Source organism: Boleophthalmus pectinirostris, unplaced genomic scaffold (genome assembly GCF_026225935.1).
Source record: "Boleophthalmus pectinirostris isolate CB_2022bp ecotype Guang Dong unplaced genomic scaffold, ASM2622593v1 HiC_scaffold_21, whole genome shotgun sequence".
NCBI classification, from domain to species: domain Eukaryota; kingdom Metazoa; phylum Chordata; class Actinopteri; order Gobiiformes; family Gobiidae; genus Boleophthalmus; species Boleophthalmus pectinirostris.
In genome coordinates this window covers 1,520,013-1,543,950 of record NW_026571175.1, presented here as the reverse complement: position 1 = coordinate 1,543,950, position 23,938 = coordinate 1,520,013, and the positions used below count along the sequence as shown (strand labels likewise).

At 40.9% G+C, this 23,938-nt stretch overlaps 2 protein-coding genes across 2 annotated transcripts in view; both read left to right on the top strand.

Moving 5' to 3' along the window:
* The first annotated feature begins 2,748 nt into the window (after positions 1-2,748).
* LOC110160831 (tenascin-like) overlaps positions 2,749-23,938 on the top strand; it is an 87,694-nt gene continuing 66,504 nt past the window's right edge. Inside the window, 4 exon segments of the mRNA XM_055157569.1 lie at positions 2,749-2,887; positions 18,760-18,949; positions 19,664-19,721; positions 20,612-20,833. Coding sequence (XP_055013544.1) covers positions 18,848-18,949; positions 19,664-19,721; positions 20,612-20,833 — 382 coding nt within the window. The 5' untranslated portion in view covers positions 2,749-2,887; positions 18,760-18,847.
* On the top strand, positions 10,277-15,230 carry LOC129410134 (uncharacterized). The gene is made up of 2 exons (XM_055157570.1): positions 10,277-10,286; positions 14,524-15,230. Exons 1-2 carry the CDS (start codon positions 10,277-10,279, stop codon positions 15,228-15,230), a joined length of 717 nt encoding a protein of 238 aa, XP_055013545.1.

The window sequence follows — 23,938 nt, the reverse complement described above, 5'->3', positions numbered from 1 at the left end:
ATTCACTGACTATAAGATAAAGTTCATGCACCATCATGGACCAGCCAAAAACTTCTACTGGCCGTCCAAAGATGATTCTTTTTGGATACCGGATTCAGACAAGACTATCTTCAACAAGAAACTACAGCATTTCACATAATGACATGTCCAAAATGTCTAACCACTGTTTGAACTGGCCTGCAAATAAGGAGTAAATATCCTGATTTCATGAAACAAAGACAGTTGTGAAATTTTCAGTGACTTTAGGTTCTGTGCGTTTGACAAGAGTATATCAACTTGGACTCTGTGTGGATAAATGTTTAGCTGTATGCACTGAATGGACATTTGGCACGTCTTAAGATGGGGGTAAGTCAACTTCTAGGTAAATTTGTATGAAAATAAAAAAGAAAACCCCTCCAGATTTTTATATGTTGTAGTCGACACATAGGGCTACATTATTTCTACTGGTGTCATTGAGGTCGGGCGTGTCCCTTACTGTCACTTTCAATGTCAAAATATAGGTCAAAAGGTCATTCATCTCAAAAGTGCAAAAATAAATGCTGATTTATCAGCTATCATCAAGATTGGTAGACCTGGTTCACCTGACCTGCCCGTAAATTCCAGAATGTTAAAACCTGCCAGTTTCACCAACTATTTGCGTGTACCTGTTGGGTACCAGAGCAGGACTCTGAGTTAGATGAGCTGAGTTGACAGGTTGTGCCAGTGCGGAAGAGCCGAGCCACGGGTAAGATCAATACATGACTTGTTCATGTGTTTACCCGGAAGGTGCACAGACGACACGGGACTTAAATGGCACTGGATGAATGATCGAGCAGGTGTCGGTGACCTGAACCTAGTCGTATCCCAAACATAAATGTGAAGTATATCTGTGATTAAGGTGGTAAAAGGATAAACCCTCGGCCTTAATCATACAACTGTGACAGAAAGACAAAAAGAACCCCTCCAATCACCATCTCCCATCATGATGGGTACAAAATGTTTGCCACCAACATTCCACTCTTTCACAAGATCAACAAAATGCCAATGACCCTGGACCTGGAACAACTTGATGAAAGTGTTGGTGTAGAAGCCACTTTGAGAAGGAAAAGTATTTCTGCCTGATTTTATGTTTGCTTCACCATTTGAACAATTAGTACATTTTTTATTTCTATAGAGTTTTTCACAGACATTTGTCACAAAGACACTTTACAGAGAGTTATTCAGTCAATCCTGACTCGGCCGTGATAAGATCCTATTGTAGCCACAGCTGCCCTGGGGCAGACTGACAGAAGTGCGGCTGCCATGCCAATGAGAGTCATCAGTCCCTCTGAGCACCACCATCACTCACACACTCACACACTCACACACACACACACACACACACACACACACACTCACACACACTCACACACTCACACACACACACACACTCACACACTCACACACTCACACACACACACACACACACACTCACACACACACACTCACACACACTCACACACTCACACACACACACACACTCTCACACACTCACACACTCACTCACCCACACACACTCTCACACACTCACACACTCACACACTCACACACACACTCACACACACACACCACTTTCATACTAGGCAATGTGGGTGAAGTGCCTCGCCTAAAGACACAACATAAACACATTTTTTTTATTTTAAATTTTTATTTATTTATTTATTTATTTATTTATTTTTTGACTGGTGCCCCCCTGTGGCTCCTGATTTTCCCAGTGGTCTCCAATCCAAGTACTGACCAGGCCCGGCCCTGCTGAGCCTCTGAGATCTGACGGGATCAGACTTTTACAAACTGAAATAATTCATCTCCTACAGGAACAGTGGCCGTCTTTAATTTACAATTTAAACATTTAGATTGTTATTGTTGTTATTGTTATTAATCTGTTCCATCACCAAGACATCACACAATTCATGCATCCAATTTCTTATTGAGAAACAGTTTGCGATGTTTCCAGTTAACCATAATCATTCTTTTTGCTACTATGAAAACAAGATTGTATTGACTTTTTGTTGAAAACTGAGCAGATCTGTAATCTAACAAACAGATAAGTGGACACGAAGAAAGAATTCTATTTAGTAACTTTGAAACAACCCCAGTTATTTGATTCCAAACTGCATGAATCTCTGGACAATGTCATAACATGTGAAGTAATGTTCCCTTTTGCCCACATCCACCCCGGCAAAGGTCAGAGGAGTGTGGGGCTTTTTCTTTTTTTTTCTTCTGAGTTTGGCTGGAATTACATAAGCTCTTTGTAATGTTTTAATTTGGATCAGCCTAAGTCTCACTGATTTGGAGATTTTTGTAACATCTCTCCAGATTTGTTTCCATTGTGCAGTAGTCAAGTTGAAATCTAGATCCTTTTCCCTCTGAGACTGTGTTGGACTGTTGAGGGTTTCACCTGAGCTATTGAGCATTTTATAAAGTCCTGAGCCTGTTCCTTTATTTAGTTTATACCTTTGTGCAATGATATTATCAACTTATAACAAACCAACCAATTCATCATGTATAAAGCTTCAAATCATCTTCAAACTAAACAACAATCTCTTGTCAAAATCATAGAATATGTTCAAAATCCAAAATATGAGCTCAGAGGTACAGCCACATTTATCAAGAAGAAAATCAGAACAAACATTATGAAATTTAGTTTATCTGTTAAAGGGGTGGAGTTCTGGAACAGTTGTACCTAAGACCTAAAACTGTGCACCAGTCTCTTCCAGTTCTAAAAAGAAGTTTAAATGTTTAACTCTGGGCAGATCCGGGCTATTAGTCGCTCTGGATTATAAAACGCGCTGTCATTAAATGGTCTATTTTTGAAGTTTTTTCACAAATAAACCACACCGGACTTTAAAGGAAACCCAACAGTGTGATGGTGAGTAATTTTGTTTGTTTGTTCGTTCACAGTGACTCTGGGCTTTGTTCAGTTGTGGCGTGTAGGGAGGGTGCTGTCTGGGACCAACGGATTGTCAGCGTGTTCACAGTGACTCAGTTGTTCATAGGCCTGTAACGATAATCAATAAATCGATTAATCGTCCGATAACTTTTAACAAGCTCGATAACTTTTCCAGGCATGATAAATTCTATTTGCAGCTTGTTTGTTTTCCTCGCTCTCTCAAAGAGACTGAGTATTATCCCTCTCCAGGCAGGCGTTGCAGATTTGCAACAGGTAAATGCCAATGACCTACTTACTCCACATCCATATTCAGTGTTGGGAAGTTTACTTTTAAAATGTATTCCCCTACAGATTACAGATTACATACTCCAAAATGTAGTTTGTAATGGAATCCATTAAGTTACTTAAAGTGAGTAATGTAATCTGGATACTTTGGATTACTTGATTTGCTGTAGAGAAGCAAAGACTCGGAAATCTTAATTTAAGATGTTTTGTCTATTAAAAGAAAATAAAAAGCCCAGTGTTTCTATATGAGATCACTGCCGCCTTAAATTATGTCCACCCGACTGTTTGGTGTCATATTGTTTATTTAAAAAATAAAAATAAAAATCAGTACAAACATAAAAGCGCCAGCTCAGTAAAAATCAGTAATATTTGATGATTTACTCAAAATGATGCAGAATCAGGTTATTAACAGTCCTGTTTAATCCTGGTCTAGACCTGTTTTAGTCTTGGTTTAGACCTGGTTTAGTCCTGGTTTAGACCTGGTTTAATTTCTGGCAACGAGTGGAATTACTGAAATAAAAAAAAATAAAATAAAAAATGGAATACAGCCCAAAATGTGAAAACAGGAAATACCTCTGTGTAATCCATTTATTTCAACAAAGTAACTGTAATCCAATTACCACTCACTGAAACAGTAACTGTAACTGAATACAGTTACTCATAATTTGTACTTTGATAACGTAATGCTGGTAGATGTAATCTGTTACTCCCCAACACTGGACATATTTTATGAGCTTTTTTTACTCAGGAGCCTTTTTCCCGTCCATGCTGATAAACGTGGACGATGCAGACTGTGCAAAAATGACTCCACACAAACGACCTGCCAGAAGTGCAAAGTACTTTTGTTGTTTACAAAGGACAAAAATTGTTTCTTGGAGAACCACACGAAAAAGTGATGTTGTTGTGCCACTGTAAAGCTGTTACACTGGGCTTTATGTTTTCATTGTTCTGAAAAGTGGTGAACACATAAAGTTAGCGTTCATATCATTTTCAGTCTTCAGTGTTCATTTACCACACTGAACCAATGCAGCAAATCTACAACATTCCAGAACACATTGGATGTCAAGGATTGTATATTACTACCCCATATGATCATTTTCCCCAAATATCAGATTTTTTCCTGTTACTAAAATTAAATTTGAGCCTGAGAGGGTTAAAAGGCTTCTATCGCTCTCTGACTCTTCTCGTTTAACAAGCGGAATGATGCTTTAATCAACGTGCGCTGTGTTTATCAACAGAGCGTGTAGTCTGCGCACTTTCTGCCGCTGTCTGTGCGGTGCGCTCGCAACACAAGCGCCGCAGTCAGAGTGACAAAACAGTTCATCTCCGTTCATCGCCAAAACAAGTCACGATGCCGAATCAACACTGGTGAGCGGGACACGTCTCAACAGTCATGTGCGTCAAATACAGCGAGTGAAACGCAAAGGACGAGAAGAAATGTCTCAAATCCCAACAGCCGACATAAACCCAAACCCGAGCGACACAATTAGTCTAGCGCCCGAGAGAACCCGAAATCCCAAAAGTGAACTGACACGACACCAGACGGGACAGAGGCTCCCTCATAGTAGAATAACATCCTGTGTCGCGGGTTAATACGAACATTTAAATGACCAAAATGTCGAGGCCACAGCAGCAGCCACAGAGAGTGACCACGATACCAATGTAAGACAATGACTAAAATCACTTTTAAGGACAGTTTTGTTACAAAGGCTTAATAATCCATTTTATTTATTGTTTTGGTTGTATTTGGTTCAACAGTGGTTTATTCAGGTACATTTTTGTGAACAAGTCCTCGCTGTGAGTCAGACACATTAGACTTAGTCCTGTGTTAAGTCTGTTTTATTTAGGCCTGTTGTTTTTGTTTGTCTTACAGTTCCTGTGTTAAATGTTCTTTAGAAAGTCAAGTTTATTGATCATTGAGAGGATGTATTTCATTATATTAGTTGAAATTGGTCTCAAAATGTCAATATTATCGTTTATTGCAATAAATTCTTGGTCAATTCATCGTCCAGCAAAATTTGTTATGGTTACAGGCCTAGTTGTTCAGTTGTGTCTAGAAGTGGCACATTGCACTCGCTTTTTTCGGTTCGTTCCTCTGTTGTGTTCCTCGTCGGCGTGGAGTGATGAGTGTGTCTGTGAGTGTTTTTGGCTGCTCGGTCGCTGTCTGCTCCGTGTGTGTTTGCGTGTTCTGCGGTGGTGCGGCTTTGTAGTTTACTGAAGTCGTGCTGAGTGGATTCGTGTATAGGGCGCTCTGGATTGTGGGGCGCGCACTCTTTTTTAATGGGGTTGGAGGTTTAGGAGCGTGTCTAATAGCCCGGGAAAATACGGTATGATGCTTAGTTTGTGCTGTAGAACTTTGCTGTACTCTTACTGATTTGTTTGTTTCCTCTTGCTGTATTTATGAAGATGAACTGACAAAGGAATAAAGAGTAAAGGCAGAATAAACTCAAGCTTCAGCTGACACCTTTTCATTCTGTGTGTTAAATATGGGTCCGGTCAAGCAGAAGGAAACAGCAAGGCCAAAAATTCAAGTTAATGCATCTGATATAAAAATGTATTGAACAGATACATATGTACTCTAGTTTATGAAACTGTTGACCTTTTTTCTGTACCATTTTTGGTTCTCAAGTTCCATACGTTTTAGAACAGACCATGTATGAAACATGGAACAAAAATTATTTCCCAAATTTCAAAGACCTGCAAATCATGTCAATAAATGGATGTATTTCATCATATCTTGTGTTATTCCATCTTTGAACTGTTGATGAAGGTACATGATTTAAAAAAAAAAAAAAAAAGTATTTAAAATGATAAAAAATTGCTTGGAAGGACTGACATATTTTATAGAAATAGTTTCCTTTCCTTTTGAAGTAATATTAAAGTATTCAGAAGAAAAAAGCAACAAATGATGTAAAATCCTGCACCTTCTACTTGTTTGTACAATTTTCCCTCCGTTACCATGACCTTTCTTAATAAAAAAATCTCATGAGTCAAAAAGTAAGAGGTTTTTCAACCTAATCTTGTACCATATGGTAGAAAACTATATGAAGCAAATATTCAAACCAGTTTGTTAAGGATATGGAAGTGAGAACCAAGAGTTATCACTGTTTGGATTTATTGCCCAAAAAGTGCTGCATATTTCATTCCCTCCGTTACCGACATGAGTTTTTTTAATTTTTTTGTCAACAACTTGAAAGAAATCTCACAGGTTTAACTTGACCCTGTTGGAGTGTAACTCTTTCCTACATTCTGATACTTTACTTATTTCAATAGTCCCTCTAGTTTCTGAATAAGAGACATTTGAATGTCAAAAATCTGCCCGTTTCCCTCCGTTACCACTTGACCGGACCCATATGACTGTGTCTGGAATCATGTCAGAATAAACCTGTGACCCAAATAAATGAATCAATCAAACCTCCCAGTTTCTCTTCACTGTCCCTCAGTGCCTCTGAGCTGAAAAAACCTGCCTTTTCCTACAGTTCCACACTGTAAACCTGAATGTTCAAAGTCATTAAATAGATTAAGCTGTGTAAACTCAAAGTTTTAGAAATAGTCCTAATAACTTAATTATGTCCAGTAATTTTGAGTAATTTTAACTAATTTTTTTGATTAACGGGAACTACTGTGAGTATAAGTGAGCGTAACTTAAGTGTGTATAATGTGCTATGTGTGTACTATAATGTGTAATGTATGTAAGTATGTATATATGTATGATTTTATTTATTTATTTTATTTAATGAGACAGGAACAGTGCACAATTTACATGAACCTTAACAGGAGAGATGTTTGTACATCAGGTTGTAGCGTCAGTGCTCATTTCCACCTGTCGTCCCTGGGCAGGTTCATTGACTGATTATATTTAACCTGATTGATTTTATTAATCTATATAAAACTAATATAATATTGATTAGACGAGTAAATTCCCTGATTTTCTCATGGGGACCCTGAGTTTAAATCCCCCTCCCAGGGTGTGAATAATGTAATATATGTATAATGTGTCTCTATACATAATATCATGTGTTTATAGTATAATATATGTGTACTGTAGTGTATGATTTACTGTGTGTAGTTTGCATTCAGCTGGGGGGCTCAACTGGTAAATCTCTTGAATTTCACTTGGGGGACTTGGGTTCAAATCCCCCTCCTACAGTGTGTATAATGTGTGTACACTACGATGTGTCTATATGTAAATTATCATGTGTGTAGATACATCTGGATGTGCTGGATTGTGTGGACAAAATCCATGAACTACAAACAAAACTGATTGTTCCAGTGGTTTGAAAACTCAAACTGCAAATATTGGAGTTTTTTTTTTTTAATTCTGGTAACTTAGTCGAGTTTGCATTGCATGATGTTGGAATCATTTACAAAAAGATCCTAAATTGGAAGTCACTGGACGAGTTCAAGAAAAGTGTAAAGAGTGTGGTGACCAGATGTGTGTTTTCTTTGAGAGATGCAAATGGCTTTATAATGTGATACTGTGTGATTTTAGTGTTTTTTGTTGATTGTGTTGCTGCTGCCTTGGCCAGGTCTCTGTTGAAACAGATTTTGAATCTCAATGGGTCTGTGTACCATTCCTTCTTTTAAATTTCAATTACGAATGACAAAACAATAAAATGGGAAAACAGTTTGTTATTTCATTATTCCGCTTAAGTCAAATCAAATCAAATGTGTATTTGTATAGCACATTTAAAAAGCCAAAGCGCTGAACAGTGAAATAAAACATACAATAGGTAAATCAAGCAGAATAATAATAATAATAATAATAATAATAATAATAATAATAATAATAATAATAACAACAGCAAGGGGCCAAGGTGCCTCTACCTAACCCTCAGCAAATGACAAGGAGAACAGGTGTGTTTTGAGTGAGGATTTAAAGTGCTCCAGTTCTGATATGCACAGACAAAGTGTTCCACAGTTGTGTTCTGACCACAGAGAAGGTCCGGTCTCCTCTGGTCCTCAGGCTGGTCCTGGGGACAACAGGAGGTGCTGGTCTGCAGAGTTCAGACCTCTGGACGGGACGTGGGGCTAGAGGAGTTCAAATAAATAGGAAGGTGCCTAAGACTCTTCAGAACAATCATACACAATTTAAAATGGATTCTAAACTGTGCAGGGAGCAGGAGTGATGTAGTCCCTCTGCTTCTTTCCAGTTCAAAGATGATCTGCTGCATTCTGGACGACCCCCTGTAAGTGCCAAGAAAAAAACAACAACAAAAACCCCAAAAACAAAAAAAGAATTCGACCTCTATTTCCAGTATTTAATTTGAAGTTTATTTCAAATAACTCCAATCAAAAAACTGCCTCGGTGCCTTTTTCAATTTGGATATTTTATTCTCTGGTTTATTTGCCCTGGAAGTTACTGGAAGTCCTGGAAGAACTTACCTGATAAATCATTGCAGTTTTGTGGACAAACATGTCTCTTCTTTTATAGTGACGCGTTTACTTTCACATCTTAGAAAGTCATTGTTGAACTTCATGACAAGAAACAAGAAGCAGCGATAAACTCTCCTTTGTTCAGTTGACTCCATCGAACTAGAATAAGAATAGTTTAGATTATAGATCCATGTCTGACACTGCAGCAGAACGTCTGGGGCAGATAAACCAGAGAGAATAAATATACAAATTCAAATAGACACTAAGACTGTTTTTTGATTGGTATTATTTGAAATAAACTTAAATTAAATATTGGAAGTAGAGGTCGAAATCTTTTTTTTTTTTTTGACACTAAAGCGGAATAATGAAATAACAAACTTTTACAAACATTTTATTCTTTTTCATTCTTAACTGAAATTAAAGAAGGAATGGTACACGGACCTTCATAATGTGTAATAAGATTGTGAGGCTTCTGATGTGTGATCATCTCTCAAACTCAGTCTGGAACCAAATGAAAATGAAGAACAGACAGCGGACTGGGACATAATCACAGGAGACTACAAGAACCACGATCCTTTGTTTTGTTTTCAGAAGACGTGACTGGTGTTGACTCTATCCACACTGACGTCACAAACCAGGAAAACCACACAAAGGCATTAAACACATATTAATCCTGCTGTGACTTCACGCTGGGGAGGTTCTACATATATGTGTATGGTAATTACAGAATGCTTTTAAACAAACGTGGTGACAAGCATGTTCCCCCACACAGCAAAAACAGGACGGTTAAAATTTCAGGGTGAAATATTTCAGAGTTGTTTTTATCAAAGTGTTATTTTAACTATTTGAAAGTTAAATGGGGGTTCAACTTGTGGTTATTTGCCAGAGTTGACATGGTTTAAGTTAATTCAACTTCCCTTAGTGTTAATTCGATTTCACTTAGTGTTAATTCGACTTCCTCTAGTGTTAATTCAACTTCCCTTAATGTTAATTCGACTGCACTTTGTGTTAATTCAACTTCACTTAATGTTAATTCAACTTACCTTATTGTTAATTCACCCTCCTCTAGTGTTAATTCTACTTCACTTAGTGTTAATTTGACTTCACTTAGTGTAAATTCAACTTTCTTTAGTGTTAATTCAACTTCCCCTGGTGTTAATTATACTTCCTCTAGTGTTAATTCAACTTCCCTTAGTGTTAATTTAACTTGCGCGAGTGTTAATTCAACTTCCTTTAGTGTTAAATTAATTCAATGTGTAAAAATAAAACACCTCTGTGTGTGTGTTGAGCTAAATCAGAATAACTCTACAAAGTGTTATCTGTTTACTCTCAAAGCGTTAATATAACTCTTGATTTCAGGGTTAAACAGGAACTTTGGTCCAGTGTTACTTAATGAACATTTCCAAAAATGTTCAATTAACTCTAGAACATATTGGACTCATATTAACACTGAGAAAATGTTAAAATGGCAAGATCATTTCAGTACTTTTAAGTCACTTTCTGATAGATTTAAGTGCTTTTATCTTAAGCGTTTTTGCAGAGTATTTTATTACATCTCCATGGAGACCAGCATATCAAACTGTCCAGCAGAAAAGTGCCACAGTGCAGCTTTAAACACACTCTCCTGTTGTTGTTGGCTGTAGTTGGTGTCAGGAGTGAAACTGCTCCACAGGAAACAGTTGCAAAACATTCAAAGCAATTAACCAAATGAGTGCAGGTAAATGGCCTCCCGACCAATCAGGAGCCGGGACTGGGAGCCTAAAGCCCGCCCCCTGTCTGAGCCGCAGCTGTGATTGGTCAGAGGGCACTGACTTCATCGGCTTCATTGAACCAGATTCCTCAGCCGTGAGACACTCCTCCCTCCGGTCATCTCCAGCCCTTTTTTCTCCCTCGCTCCTCTCTCTTTCTCTTTCTCTCTCTCCCTCCCACTTTCTCTCTACATTCCCTTGTTCTTCTCTCTTCTTCTCCACTTCTCATCTCTCTTTTCTTTCACTTGTTCACTCTCTCTTCTTCCCCTTTTTCTCTCTCTCTCTTCCCTCCCTCCCTAGCTCCCCTCTTTCTCTCCTTCCCCCTCCTGTTTCCCTGGTTCTTCTCTCTTTCCATCTCTCTTTCCCTCTCTCTTTCCTACCCTTTTTTCCTCTCTCTCATCTCTCGTCTCTCTCTAATCCCCCTTGACCCTTCTCTCTCTTTTTCCATTTCATCTCTCTCCTCCCCCTCTTTCCCACTCTCTATCCTTTCTCTCTCTTTCCTTCTCTCTCTCGCTCTCTGTCTCCTCGCTCTCTTTTTCCTCCCCCTCTTTCCTTCTCTCTCCCCTCTCTCTCTGTCTCCTCTCTCTTCTCCCCCTTTTGCCTCTCTTTCCTCTTTCTGTTTCATTTCTCTCTCCCTCTCTCTTTCCCCTTTCTCACTCTCCTCCCCCTCTTTCCCCGTCTCACTCCTTTCTCTCTCTTTCCTTCTCTCTCTTCTCTATCGCTCTCTGTCTCCTCTCTCTCCTCCCCCTCTTTCCCTCCCCCCTCTCTGTTTCATTTCTCTCTCTCCTTCTCTCTCTCCTCTCTGTCTCCTCTCGCTCTCTCTCTTTCTCCTCCTCCTATTTCCTTCTCTCTCTGTCTTCTCTTTCTTCTCCCCCCTCTCCCTCTCTCTTCTCTTTCTCTGTCTTCTCCCCCTCTTTCCCCATCTCTCTCCTTTCTCTCTTTCCTTCTCTCTCCTCTTTCTCTCTCTCCCTCTGTCTCTTCTCTCTTTCTTCTCCCCTTATTTCCTTCTCTCTCCCTCTCTCTCTTCTCCCCCTCTCTCTCTCCATCTGTCTCCCCCTCTTCCCCCGTCTCTTTGTCTCCTCCCCTCTTTCCCTCTCTCTCTCCCCTCTCTCTCTCTCTCTCTCTCTCCTCCCCCTCTTTCCCCCTCTCTCCTCTCCATCTCTTTCCTTCTCTCTCTTCTCTCTCTCGCCACTGTCTCTCTTTCTCCTCCCCCTCTTTCCTTCTCTCTCCTCTCTTTTTCCCTCTGTTTGCCTCCTCCCTCTCTCTCTCTCCATCTGTCTCCCTTCTCTCTGTCTCCCCCTTTCCCCCCCTCTCTCTGTGTCTTCTCTCTCTCCTTCCCCTTTTCCCCTCTTTCTCTCCTCTCTCTGTCTCCCCCTCTTCCCCCGTCTCTTTGTCTCCTCCCTCTCTTTCTCCTCCCCCTCTTTCCCTCTCTCTCTCTCTCTCTCTCCCCCCTCTCTCCCTCTCTCTCTCCTCTCTCTCTCCCCCCTCTCTCCCCTCTCTCTCTCTCCTTCCCCTCTTTCCCCCTCTCTCCTCTCCCTCTCTTTCCTTCTCTCTCTCTCTCTCACCTCTGTGCACATCCCTCTCTCATTTTCAGTCCTGTTCTTCGAGGATCTGAGCACACTCTCTCTTCCCTCTCTCCCTCTCTTCTCCTTCTACATCCCTCTCTCGTCTTCATTCCTGTTCGTGGAGGATCTGAGTGCACTCTCTCTCCTCTCCTTCTTTCCTCTTTCCTCTGTGCACATCCCTCTCTCATTTTCAGTCTTGTTCGTGGAGGATCTGAGCACACTCTCTCTCCTCCTTCTTCATCCCTCTCTCGTCTTCAGTCTTGTTCGTGGAGGATCTAAGCACACTTGAGGACGTTCTTCTCTCAGCTCTTCATCAGGTTCGGGCTTTTATTCTTCTTCTTTTGCACTGTAAAAGTTCAGACATTTACTGAAGTAGAATGATGTTTTATGGAATCACAGTTTTCATTCACAAATGTTCCTTAAATTCTGCTTGTGCTGATTTTTTAATTTTTTTTTTTTATTTTATTATCACGAGTTCAAATGATAAGTGTGTTTTTAATGTCACTGGGGGCTTCGAATTCACCCCTCAGCTTTATATTTTGAGTGATCCAAAAATGACTACTAGATGTCCATCATCAGAGTTTATTCAAACTAGTATTATGATTGGAAAACAAATAATAATGAGACACTGGAAGGACTCAGAGGAGCCAGCGTTTCATGAGTGGTTCACAGAACTGGCTAAAGTAGCCTCTTACAAACAGATGTCATTTAATATGTCAGATTGAATTTTAGCCTACAAAAACAAATGGGAAGCATATTTGAACTAGGTTAACTGTGACAGTAGTGGAGAAAATGAAACTGTATGAAGTGAGGAGTAACTGTAATGCAAAATATAAAGGATTTCAGTGGTTTTCTGTCTAGGAAAAAAAAAAAAAAAACTACTGAAATCCTGAAAATGTGTACTCGATACATGTGTATTCTAAAATGTACTGTATGAATGTGTAACCCGACTGCCTCCCTTTTTAATTACTAACTTATTATTTATTTTATACTTGTATGTATATATGTATGTATGAGTATATATATATGTATGTATGTATATGTATGTATGAGTATGTATATATGTATGTATGAGTATGTATATATGTATGTATGAGTATGTATATATGTGTGTATGAGTATGTATATTTGTGTGTATGAGTATGTATATTTGTGTGTATGTGTATGTATGTGTACATATATGTGCATATTGGTGTATGTGTGTGTGTGTGTGTATATATATATATATATATATGCATATATAAAATGTGGTGTATGTATATATGGTCTACATATTGTATGTATGTGTGTGTATATATGTATATATAATATATATATATATATTTTATATATACCTGGTATACATACGTATCATCATAATTATTATTGCTATTATGTTATTTTGTAAATATGTTATCATAATTTTTTTATTTTCTCTTTTTTTTTTTTTATTATCTACTTTCTATGTTTATATTGAGTTTAAGTATGGGGGGAAAAATAGGGCATGTATATCATGATTTATGTGGACAAAAAAGCACTGAATAAATTGCAAATTATATATATATAAAAAAAAGTCATTGGAGGCTTACAGTTACTTTTTGTGTGGTCATATTTTCAAAAGTTTGTTGTATTTTTCTGTATTCCAAATTTTATTCTATCACCACCATTTGATAAAAAAAAAAAAGACGCTCATTCATAATATCTGTAGAAAAAAAAAAAGCTGAATTCTCGCTGTTGAAGTGTTTTGGATGCCACTAAGATTTTTGTGTTTGTGGATATGAAAGTGGGAACAATGAATATATTGTGCTGTGTCAGATGCCCTCCCGTCCTCCTGTATCGGTGGTTTCAGATTCTAAAATGTGATGATGTCAGACTCCCAAACGGGGGCAGAGACACATTTCCCTTTTGATTACATCGCGCTTTGCCAGGAAATATCTCAAAAGTAAATTCTCAAATGTTGATCTTGGTGATTTGAACTTGGTGACGAGACCCAAGAGCTCATTTTGACAACATTCCTTTGAGCTGCCCCCGTCTGTATCATGATGTCATCTGAAAGCCAGCAGCTCCCGTGTGTCAGATGCCCTCCCGTCCTCTCTTCCTCGTTCACTCTGGTTCATCTGCAGATGTTGTGGTGTGTCAGATGCCCTCCCAGATGTTGTGAGTTGGAGAAATACAGTGGAAAAATGGAGCTTGTCACTGATAGAAATGATCAAGGAAAACATTTGTGGGTTTGACTTTTGGACATTTCTGGTTCAGACCTGGTTCATATCTGGTTCATATCTGGTGTAGATCTGGTGTTGACTTGGTTTAGACCTGGTTCAGACCTGGTTTAGATCTGGTTTTGACTTGGTTCAAACCTGGTTTAGTTCTGGTTCAGACCTGGTTCAGACCTGATTTTAGACCTGGTTTAGACCTGGTTTTAGACCTGGTTTAGACATGGTTCAGCCCTCGTTCAGACCTGGTTTAGATCTGGTGTAGACCTGATTCAGACCTGGTTCAGTCCTGGTTTACGTTTAGACCTGGTTCGGACCTGGTTTAGACCTGGTTCAAACCTGGTTCAGTCCTGGTTCAGACCTGGTTCAGACCTGGTTTAGACCTGGTTCTGGTTTAGACCTGGTTCAGGACCTTACTGTTTCGGTTGTGAGGTGTGACTGAACCACAGCTGTGTCTGAGGAATTTACTGCCCCCCCCCCCCAAACCCTACTGGAAACTACCCCCCCAGCAGCACCCCCTCACCTCTCCACCCCATGGAAACTCCACCGCCTCACCCACAACCCCACCACCCCAACCCTCACCCACAACCCTCACCCACAACCCACCACCCCAACCCTCACCCACAACCCACCACCCCAACCCTCACCCACACCCTCACCCACAACCACCACCCCAACCCTCACCCACAACCCACCACCCACACCCACCACCCAACCCTCACCCACAACCACCACCCACACCACCTCACCCACAACCCTCACCCCCAACCCACCAACCCTCACCCACCCAACCCTCACCCACAACCCACCACCCAACCCTCACCCACACCCACCACCCAACCCTCACCCACAACCCACCACCCCACCCTCACCCACCCCACCACCCCACCCACCCACAACCTCACCCACAACCCACCACCCCAACCCTCACCCACAACCCACCACCCCAACCCTCACCCACAACCTTCACCCACAACCCACCACCCCAACCCTCACCCCCTTCTCTGTCACTCCCAGTAACATCCTCACCCATTCATCCCTCCTCTCTTCTTCTCTCCCCTCATCCATTCACCTCCTAAGCCCTCTTCTTCTTAGTTCCCCGTTCACCCCGTTCACCCCGTCTCCCCCTGAACCTGAACCTGTGAAGTCAGTGTGAGTTATGGTGTTGTGAAGTTCTGGAGACGGGGCTGTGGCCCGGAACATCTCCCTACAGCTCTGATCCAGATTTATGGGCAGCAGTCACTCACCTGGAAGGTTAGAGGCTCCAATACTGCCACTGGCATTGTACCCTCAAGCAAGACACTTAACCCGCCTCTCCTGCAGGCACAGGTGTATGAATGAGTTCATCAAAGGGAGATTGAATCCTCGACGTTTTGAGCCAAATGCAAGGAGAATACTGCAGTACAATTGCAAGCAGCTCATTATCACATGAGGTGGGTTTAAGTGTCCTGCCCAAGGACACACTGACATCATTCATCTGAATCACTCTGCCAATGATGATTGTGTTGAGAGCAGGATTCACACTGCCAAACTTCAGACTGGTGGATAATCACAAACTCTCTGCCAACTGAGCCACTGTCAGCCCCTCTCTGCCCGCCCCAGGGCAGCTGTGGCTACAGAGGTTTACCATAACTGAGTGTGTGGAGTAAACAGTGCAGATACAGATGAAGATGCACTGTGCCAATCTGCTAGAGGAATGAAAATGTTCCACAGTATAGCATTAAACTTATCGATTTATTTAAACATTCATTTAAAGTGTGATTTTTATTGCTCAAAAATACGTGAAAACATAACTAAACATATATATATATATATATATATATATATATATATAATATATATATATATATACACACACACAACACACATATGTGTATATATATATATATATATATATATATATATATATATATATATATATATATATATATATATATATATATATATATATATATATATATATATATATATATATATATATATATACAGTGGGGCTTTAACCCTGTTCTAATGTGAGGAAATTATGTAGAACATTCCAGGCACAGCAGTAACATCTCCACAGAGACAGATGGTTACGGTGCAGCAGGAAAGTTCCATAGTGCAGCTTTAAGTCGAGCAGTAGGTTCAGGCCTGAGTGCGACAGTTGGAGCTCAGAGCTGTTGAGCAGCAGTGCTCTGGTCACTGTGAGCTGGCCTCATTTCCTCCTGGAGCCCTCATTAGTTTACACAGAGGCGTGAGGCGTTCAGGGACCTGTGGCTGCAGCAGAAACAGCTCATAAATCCGTGTTTCCTACAGATGCCCTGCCCCTGAAGCCATCACACCGTCTGCACTCAAGACGCTTTCTTTGGAAACTCCTCAAAAAAAACAAGGTCAAATCTGAGCCAAAATATCAACATCGTTTCTCATTTCTATCAGTGTTAATTAGATCCATATCATACTGCTATATTTACCCGACCACAACATGTGCGCGTTAAAGAGGGACTATCACACTTCTGTTACACTTTAACTGGAACACAGAACACATTTACATCACCATGTTACCTTCTGTTACTACTACTTATGTTTTATAAGTTTCTCTTTAGTTTTTTTTTTTTTGAAGTTTTGAGTCTCCCCTCCCTTTGCTCCCTTTGCTAAGTCACTCCCCCTTCCGATCCCTATCACAACACAATCAATGTACAGTTTTGTGTGTGTGTATATATATATTATATATATATATATATATATATATATATATAATATATATGTGTGTGTGTGTGTGTGTGTGTGTGTATATATATATATATATATATATATATATATATATATATATATATATATATATATATATATATATATATATATATATTTATGTACAGTCGTGGATAAAATGTTGGTACCTCTCTGGCAATGAAAGAAAAATCAACAATAATCACTGAAATAACTTGAAACTGAGAAAAAATTGTCCAACAAAAATCAAACATTGTTTTTCACCTGTGGTTCAACAGAATTATTAGAAAAAACAAAATAATGAAACTGGCCTGGACAAAAATGATGGTACCCTTAACTTAATATTTTGTTGCACAACCTTTTGATGCAAACTCTGCAAACAAATGATTTCAGTCACTGTCAATGACACTTCTGCACTGATGAAAAGGTATTTTGACCAATTTCTCGTGAGGAAAAGGCTCTAGTTGTCTCAGGTTTGAAGAGTTCCTTCTCCAGACGCATGTTTCAGCTCATTTCACAGATGTTCAGTAGAATTGAGATCTGGGCTCACAGAAGAACACTCCAGAACAGTCCAATGTTTTGTTCTTAGCCATTCTTGTGTGTTTTTAGCTGTGTGTTTCGGTTCATTATCCTGTTGGAAAACCCATGACCTATGACTGAGACCAAGCTTTTTGACACTAGGCAACTGTCATTCCAAAACACCTTGACAGTTTTGAGATTCCGTTGTATCTTGCACAGATTCAAGACGCCCTGTGTCAGATGCAGCAAAACAAAACCCCAGAACAAAACCAAACCTCCTCCATGTTTCACAGTAGGACAGTGTTCTTTTCTTGGTCTGCTTCATTTTTGTGTCTGTGAACATAGAGCTGATGTGTTTTGTCTCATCTGTCCAAAGGAAATTCTCCCAGAGGCTTTGTTGCTTGTCAATCTGCATTGTGACAAATTCCAGTCTCACTTTTTAATGATGTGTTTTTAGCAGTGGTGTCCTCACATGAAGTCCACTTTGGCTCAGTGGATGGTGTGATCTGACACTCATGTATCTCGCCCTTCGAGTTTAATTTGTTTGGAGGTTGTTCTGTGTTCTTTGGTTCCAGTCGTATGATCCATCTCTTCAATTTGTCATCACTTTTCCTCTTGCGGCCGCGTCCAGGGAGGTTGTCTTCAGTCCTGTGGACCTTAAACTTCTGAAGAACATGTGTAACTGTGATCACAGGAACATCAAGCTGCTTGGAGATGGTCTTATTGTCTTTATCTTTAACCTGTTTGTCTATCATTTTCTTTCTAGTCTCCTGACACAGTTCTCTTCTTCTCTTTCTCTGGTTCATGTTCAGTGTTGTGTCCATCATGTCTCCAAACAGCACAATGACACATGTCCCCCTTTAAACAGACACACTGACTGAGGACAAGTTTGAAGACACCTGTGACGCAGATTAGAGACACACTGAAGTTTAACCGTTTACAATCTTTTCTAGAGGTACCATCATTTTTGTCCAGGCCAGTTTCATTGGTTGGTTTTTTAAAATTCAAAAACAGTGTCTAATTTTCATTGGTTATTTGTCAGTAATTTTTTTATTTTATTTATTATTGCCTTTCTCAGTTTCAAGTTATTTCAGTGACCATTGTTGATTTTTCTTTCATTATATGAAGGGTACCAACAATTTGGTATATTTATGGAGAATTGTCGAGTGAGAGGATGGGTAACGTAGGCTTGTGGGCGGAGCCTTGTACAGGCTCAGGCATGTTTTTGATGAGGGGACAACAAGCAAAAAAAAAAAAAAAAAAAGAAAGAGAAGATTTTGCATAATACCCCCTCTTTAATCAGAGACGTGACCTGCCCCCATCACAGACTTACACCACAGGGATACAGGAGGATGGGAGGGCATCTGACACAGGGATACAGGAGGACGGGAGGGCATCTGACACAGGGATACAGGAGGACGGAAGGGCATCTGACACACATGTTGTCTGTGTCATTTCAGAGCTGGTTGCAGAGGCAGAGCTGAAGACATGTTCCCAGGGCGTTTCTAAGTGGGGCTTTTATTGTGAAAGGGTTTAACAGGAAACAGAATGTGTGTCCTCTTCCTCCTCCTCCTCCTCACCGTGACCTCTGCCCTCTGCCAGGACGTGAAGGTCGCAGGTCAAAGGTCATCTTCACAGGACGCCATCAAGGTGAATCACAACTACAGCGTCATTGGTTTAAATCTCCTATGTTCTCTCTGTTATCCTGTTCTAATGTGAGGAAATGTCCCGTAGTGGAGCTTTAACTGTTCTAATGTGAGGAAATGTCCCACACTGGAACTTTAACCCTGTTCTAATGTGAGGAAATGTCCCGCAGTGGAGCTTTAACTGTTCTAATGTGAGGAAATGTCCCTCACTGGAACTTTAACCCTGTTCTAACGTGAGGAAATGTCCCGTAGTGGAGCTTTAACTGTTCTAATGTGAGGAAATGTCCCACAGTGGAGCTTTAACTGTTCTAATGTGAGGAAATGTCCCGTAGTGGAGCTTTAACCCTGTTCTAATGTGAGGAAATGTCCCGCAGTGGAGCTTTAACTGTTCTAATGTGAGGAAATGTCCCGCAGTGGAGCTTTAACCCTGTTGTAAAGCAGCGTCCTCCTCAGAAACATCCCTGGACCTGTGTTTTGTTTCATTCACACATGTTTGGTTAATCCTGATGATTTTGTCACAGCTCGCAGCACTCTGTTTCACCTTCTGACATCATCAGTTGATCAAAAAGTGCTCCCCTGGGTTTTAAAGTGCTTAAGTCTCCACCAGACTCAAACGCAGCGCTCACACGACCCAAAGCACATGCGTGTGTTTGGTCCAAGCGGCTCGTGTCCTTCGCCTGGTTTAAAGTGGGTGAAAGTGAAGCTGTGTGTGTTTCAGGTGGTGATCTCCGAGGGCTGTGTGGCTCAGGCTGACGCTGCAGATGGAACCACAGGAGGTACCACCACATTATCAGAACCCCACACTCCTTCAGCTCCATGTTCTGTGTTAGTTCTAAAGAGAGGAGGTGTAGCCCCAGGCCTTACTCGCTTTAAAAAGACCTGACCCTGTGTCTCCAGAGTCTTCACCTGCAGACAGAGACACGTCCAAGTTTGTCTCAGTCTCAGTTTATGTTCAGGCCTCATGTGAAGCTCAGAACCTCTAGGATGCCCTCCCTGAGCTGCAGAGGCTGCACTAGCACTGACTCGTGACTGGTGCAGGTGCTGAGGTTTAGGCAGAGACCATTTGGATCATTAAGAGACATTTTAGGTCTAAACACGCTGGATTTAAACACTGAAACTGGCAACACAGGAGACAAGTTATGCATCAGGCCCAGTGTTTTTGTGATTAAGAAAAAAACAACATTACAATACTTGGAGACACAGACACATCACAGTAATACAAAATAACATTTTTTATCAAAGTCTTATGTATCCAATCTTAAGATTTGTTCTGTTTTAACTCATTAATGTCCAAAATTTTCCCAAAGATGCAATTATGGAATTCACATGTCATTTGTAGTACTTTGGCATTTTCAAAAAGTCCATGAAAAAAGTGAGTTTTATAGTTGGCTAATAACTTGTATTGTGAATTAATGTTGCCATAAGACAATTTTGATCAACTTAACATAAAAATATACTTTTTTATTTTGACTTTAGTCACTGAGATGGTAGATAGATCCTAGATGTTCTTCAGATTTGTCTCTATTGCTTGTAGAGGTCTTTGGAGGTTCCTCAGACTTGTCCATCATGCAGCTAGAGAACCGTGGATGTTCTTCAGATTTCTCTTTAGGTTCTAGAGGTGAATGAATTATGATTGTGTCATTTGTATGCGTCTGTTTGGTTCCAGGTAAAGAGCTGTCCCTGTCCCCCGGCTCTCCTCTGGTTTTGACCCATCAGATCCGGCTGGTCCCGTCTGGTTCTGGGTCTGGTCCCGGGTCTTGTGAGTGTGATGGGGACCTGTCGGCCCTCAGAGCTCGTGTGGAGCGGCTGGAGAGGGAGGTGTCTGCGCTGAGGGAGAAGTGTGGAGACCCAGAGAACCCAGGCTGCTGCTCCTCCAGCGAGAGCAAAGGTATCACACTTTACACACACGTGTTCTGCACAGTCCACTTTGAACCAGGTTAGAAGAGAGAGTCTCTCTCAGTTTGGATTTACAGCACAGACTCTAAATACAATCCTTTGTGAAGATGTGAGTCTGGTCACTGGTGAATCTCACCAAATCCAGATGAGTGTGATTGACAGGTGGATTAACCAATCAGTATGGTTCATCTGTATCAAAACAAAACTCTAGTCTAACCTCCAGCTCTGGTCTGACCTGCAGCTCTGCTCTGACCTGTAGCTCTAATCTGACCTGCAGCTCTAATCTGACCTGCAGCTCTGCTCTGACCTGTAGCTCTAATCTGACCTGCAGCTCTGGTCTGACCTGTAGCTCTAATCTGACCTGCAGCTCTGGTCAGACCTGCAGCTCTGGTCTGACCTGCAGCTCTAATCTGACCTGCAGCTCTGGTCTGACCTGCAGCTCTGGTCTGACCTGCAGCTCTGGTCTGACCTGCAGCTCTAATCTGACCTGCAGCTCTGGTCTGACCTGCAGCTCTGGTCTGACCTGCAGCTCTAATCTGACCTGCAGCTCTGGTCTGACCTGCAGCTCTGGTCTGACCTGTAGCTCTGGTCTGACCTCCAGCTTTGACTTGGCCGAGGAGCGTGACTCTCTCCAGAGCCAAACTCACTGCTGTGGGACTGAACCAGGCCGAGCGTCCCTGGTTCACGGAGCATTTGGAGAATATGTTAGTAAATATGTAAGTGAACATTTCAACATTTCAAATGCTTGTCTCCATGGAGATATTATTGTTTTGTCTGAGATGTTTCACACTATGGCATAAAACTTGAGTAGCTTGTATTTCTTGTGCGTATTCTCAGTGGGGTGATGCAATCAGGCCAAGTTACAGGACACATCTGTGGAGAAGCAAGCTCTCTCACGTAATAATGCAGGTTTTGGGGGATTTTTTGTCCATGTAATTGAATTAATAAAAAGATAAATAAGTGGTGCAGAAGAACATCCCAGGCATCGCCATTACATCTCCATGGAAACAAGGATATGAAAGACCTCCCACTTGAAAAGTTTGTGAACTTTTAAATGAATAATATTGAGTTGTTCAAAGCAGCTTATGGACCAGAAATTTTGCAGGATTTAATTCAATAATGTATTGATTAATGCATTCTACTGTGTTATAACCTTGCTCCCTCATCAAAGACACGCCCATACAGGTTTTAGAGTCATCCATGCATGGTGAGTCATCTAGCGATCTCTCCTTACGGTTATAAGCCTGTACAAGGCTCCGCCCACAAGCCTACATCACCCACGCTCCCACATGACAATTGTCCATAAATACAAAAAACATGATACAAAACTGTACACAACAACTGGACAAACCTGATGCGACGTGCAGGAATTTCATTAGTGGGATGCACTCTGATTGTGTTGTGATTTTGCTCTGAAGGGGGAGGGACTTATAAAACATGTTAACACTTTGTTCATGGCGAATATATAATTTTGAAAACAATAAAAGGTAACATGGTGATCTGAGTATGTCATGTGTTAGCAGTGAAAAGTCAAATACTCCCTCTTGAAAGGTCTTTAAATGTGCAATTCTAATTTCTGCTTCTAAATAAATCCCACACTGTTCTCCACACCAGAGCAGATTCCACACACACGCACACTCAAACACACACACACACACATATAAACACACACGCATGCAGAAACACACGCACATGCACACACAGTGAACAGGCTGCAGAGCTGTCATTGGTCCAGAGGAATGTCAGTGAGTCACAGGAGCCTCCCCTGGACCTGTTTCAGTCCTGGATCCTGGTCTTGGTCTGGATCCTGGTCTGGGCCTGGGCCTGGGTCTGGGTGGGACCTCTGTTCTGCGTGTCTTCATGACAAATTAAGAAAATCATCTACACTTAAGTAACTCACACTTGACTCCAGTTAAAATACTAATATTATCCACATATTCTGAACATTATTCATATTATCCACATATTATTAACATTACTTATATAATAAAAATATTATTAACAATACTAATATTATCCACATATTAACACTACTTATATTATCCACATATTATTAACAATACTAATATTATACAAATATTGTCAACATTACTAATATTATACACATATTAACATTATTATTATCCACAAATTATTAACAAAACGAATATTACACACACATTATTAACATAACAAATTAACATAACAAACATTAGGGGCGGGGCAGATATATTTTACAGTGTGATGGGGTGGGGCAGATATATTTTACAGTGTGATGGGGGTGGGCAGATATATTTTACAGTGTGATGAGGGGTGGGGCAGATATATTTTACAGTGTGTGAGGGGTGGGGCAGATATATTTTACAGTGTGATGGGGGCGGGGCAGATATATATTTTACAGTGGTGAGGGGTGGGGCAGATATATTTTACAGTGTGATGGGGGGGCAGATATATTTTTACAGTGTGTGATGGGGTGGGGCAGATATATTTTACAGTGTGATGGGGCGGGGCAGATATATTTTACAGTGTGTGGGGTGGGGCAGATATATTTTACAGTGTGTGATGGGGTGGGGCAGATATATTTTACAGTGTGATGGGGCGGGGCAGATATATTTTACAGTGTGTGAGGGGTGGGGCAGATATATTTTACAGTGTGTGATGGGGTGGGGCAGATATATTTTACAGTGTGTGAGGGGTGGGGCAGATATATTTTACAGTGTGTGAGGGGTGGGGCAGATATATTTTACAGTGTGTGAGGGGTGGGGCAGATATATTTTACAGTGTGTGATGGGGTGGGGCAGATATATTTTACAGTGTGTGATGGGTGGGGCAGATATATTTTTACAGTGTGTGAGGGGTGGGCAGATATATTTTACAGTGGAGGGTGCAGATATATTTACAGGGTGGGGCAGATATATTTTACAGTGTGATGGGGTGGGGCAGATATATTTTACAGTGTGATGGGGTGGGGCAGTATTGTGGTCTTTGTGGGTGAGCTCATGCTTGAGTTGGTGCCAGGACGAGCCTCAAACCCAAATGTTCTGAAGTCATAAAAGCACAGACGCTCCATTCTTATTTCACCTCGTGTTTCGGAGACTTTGGACCAAACTGTGGCCCT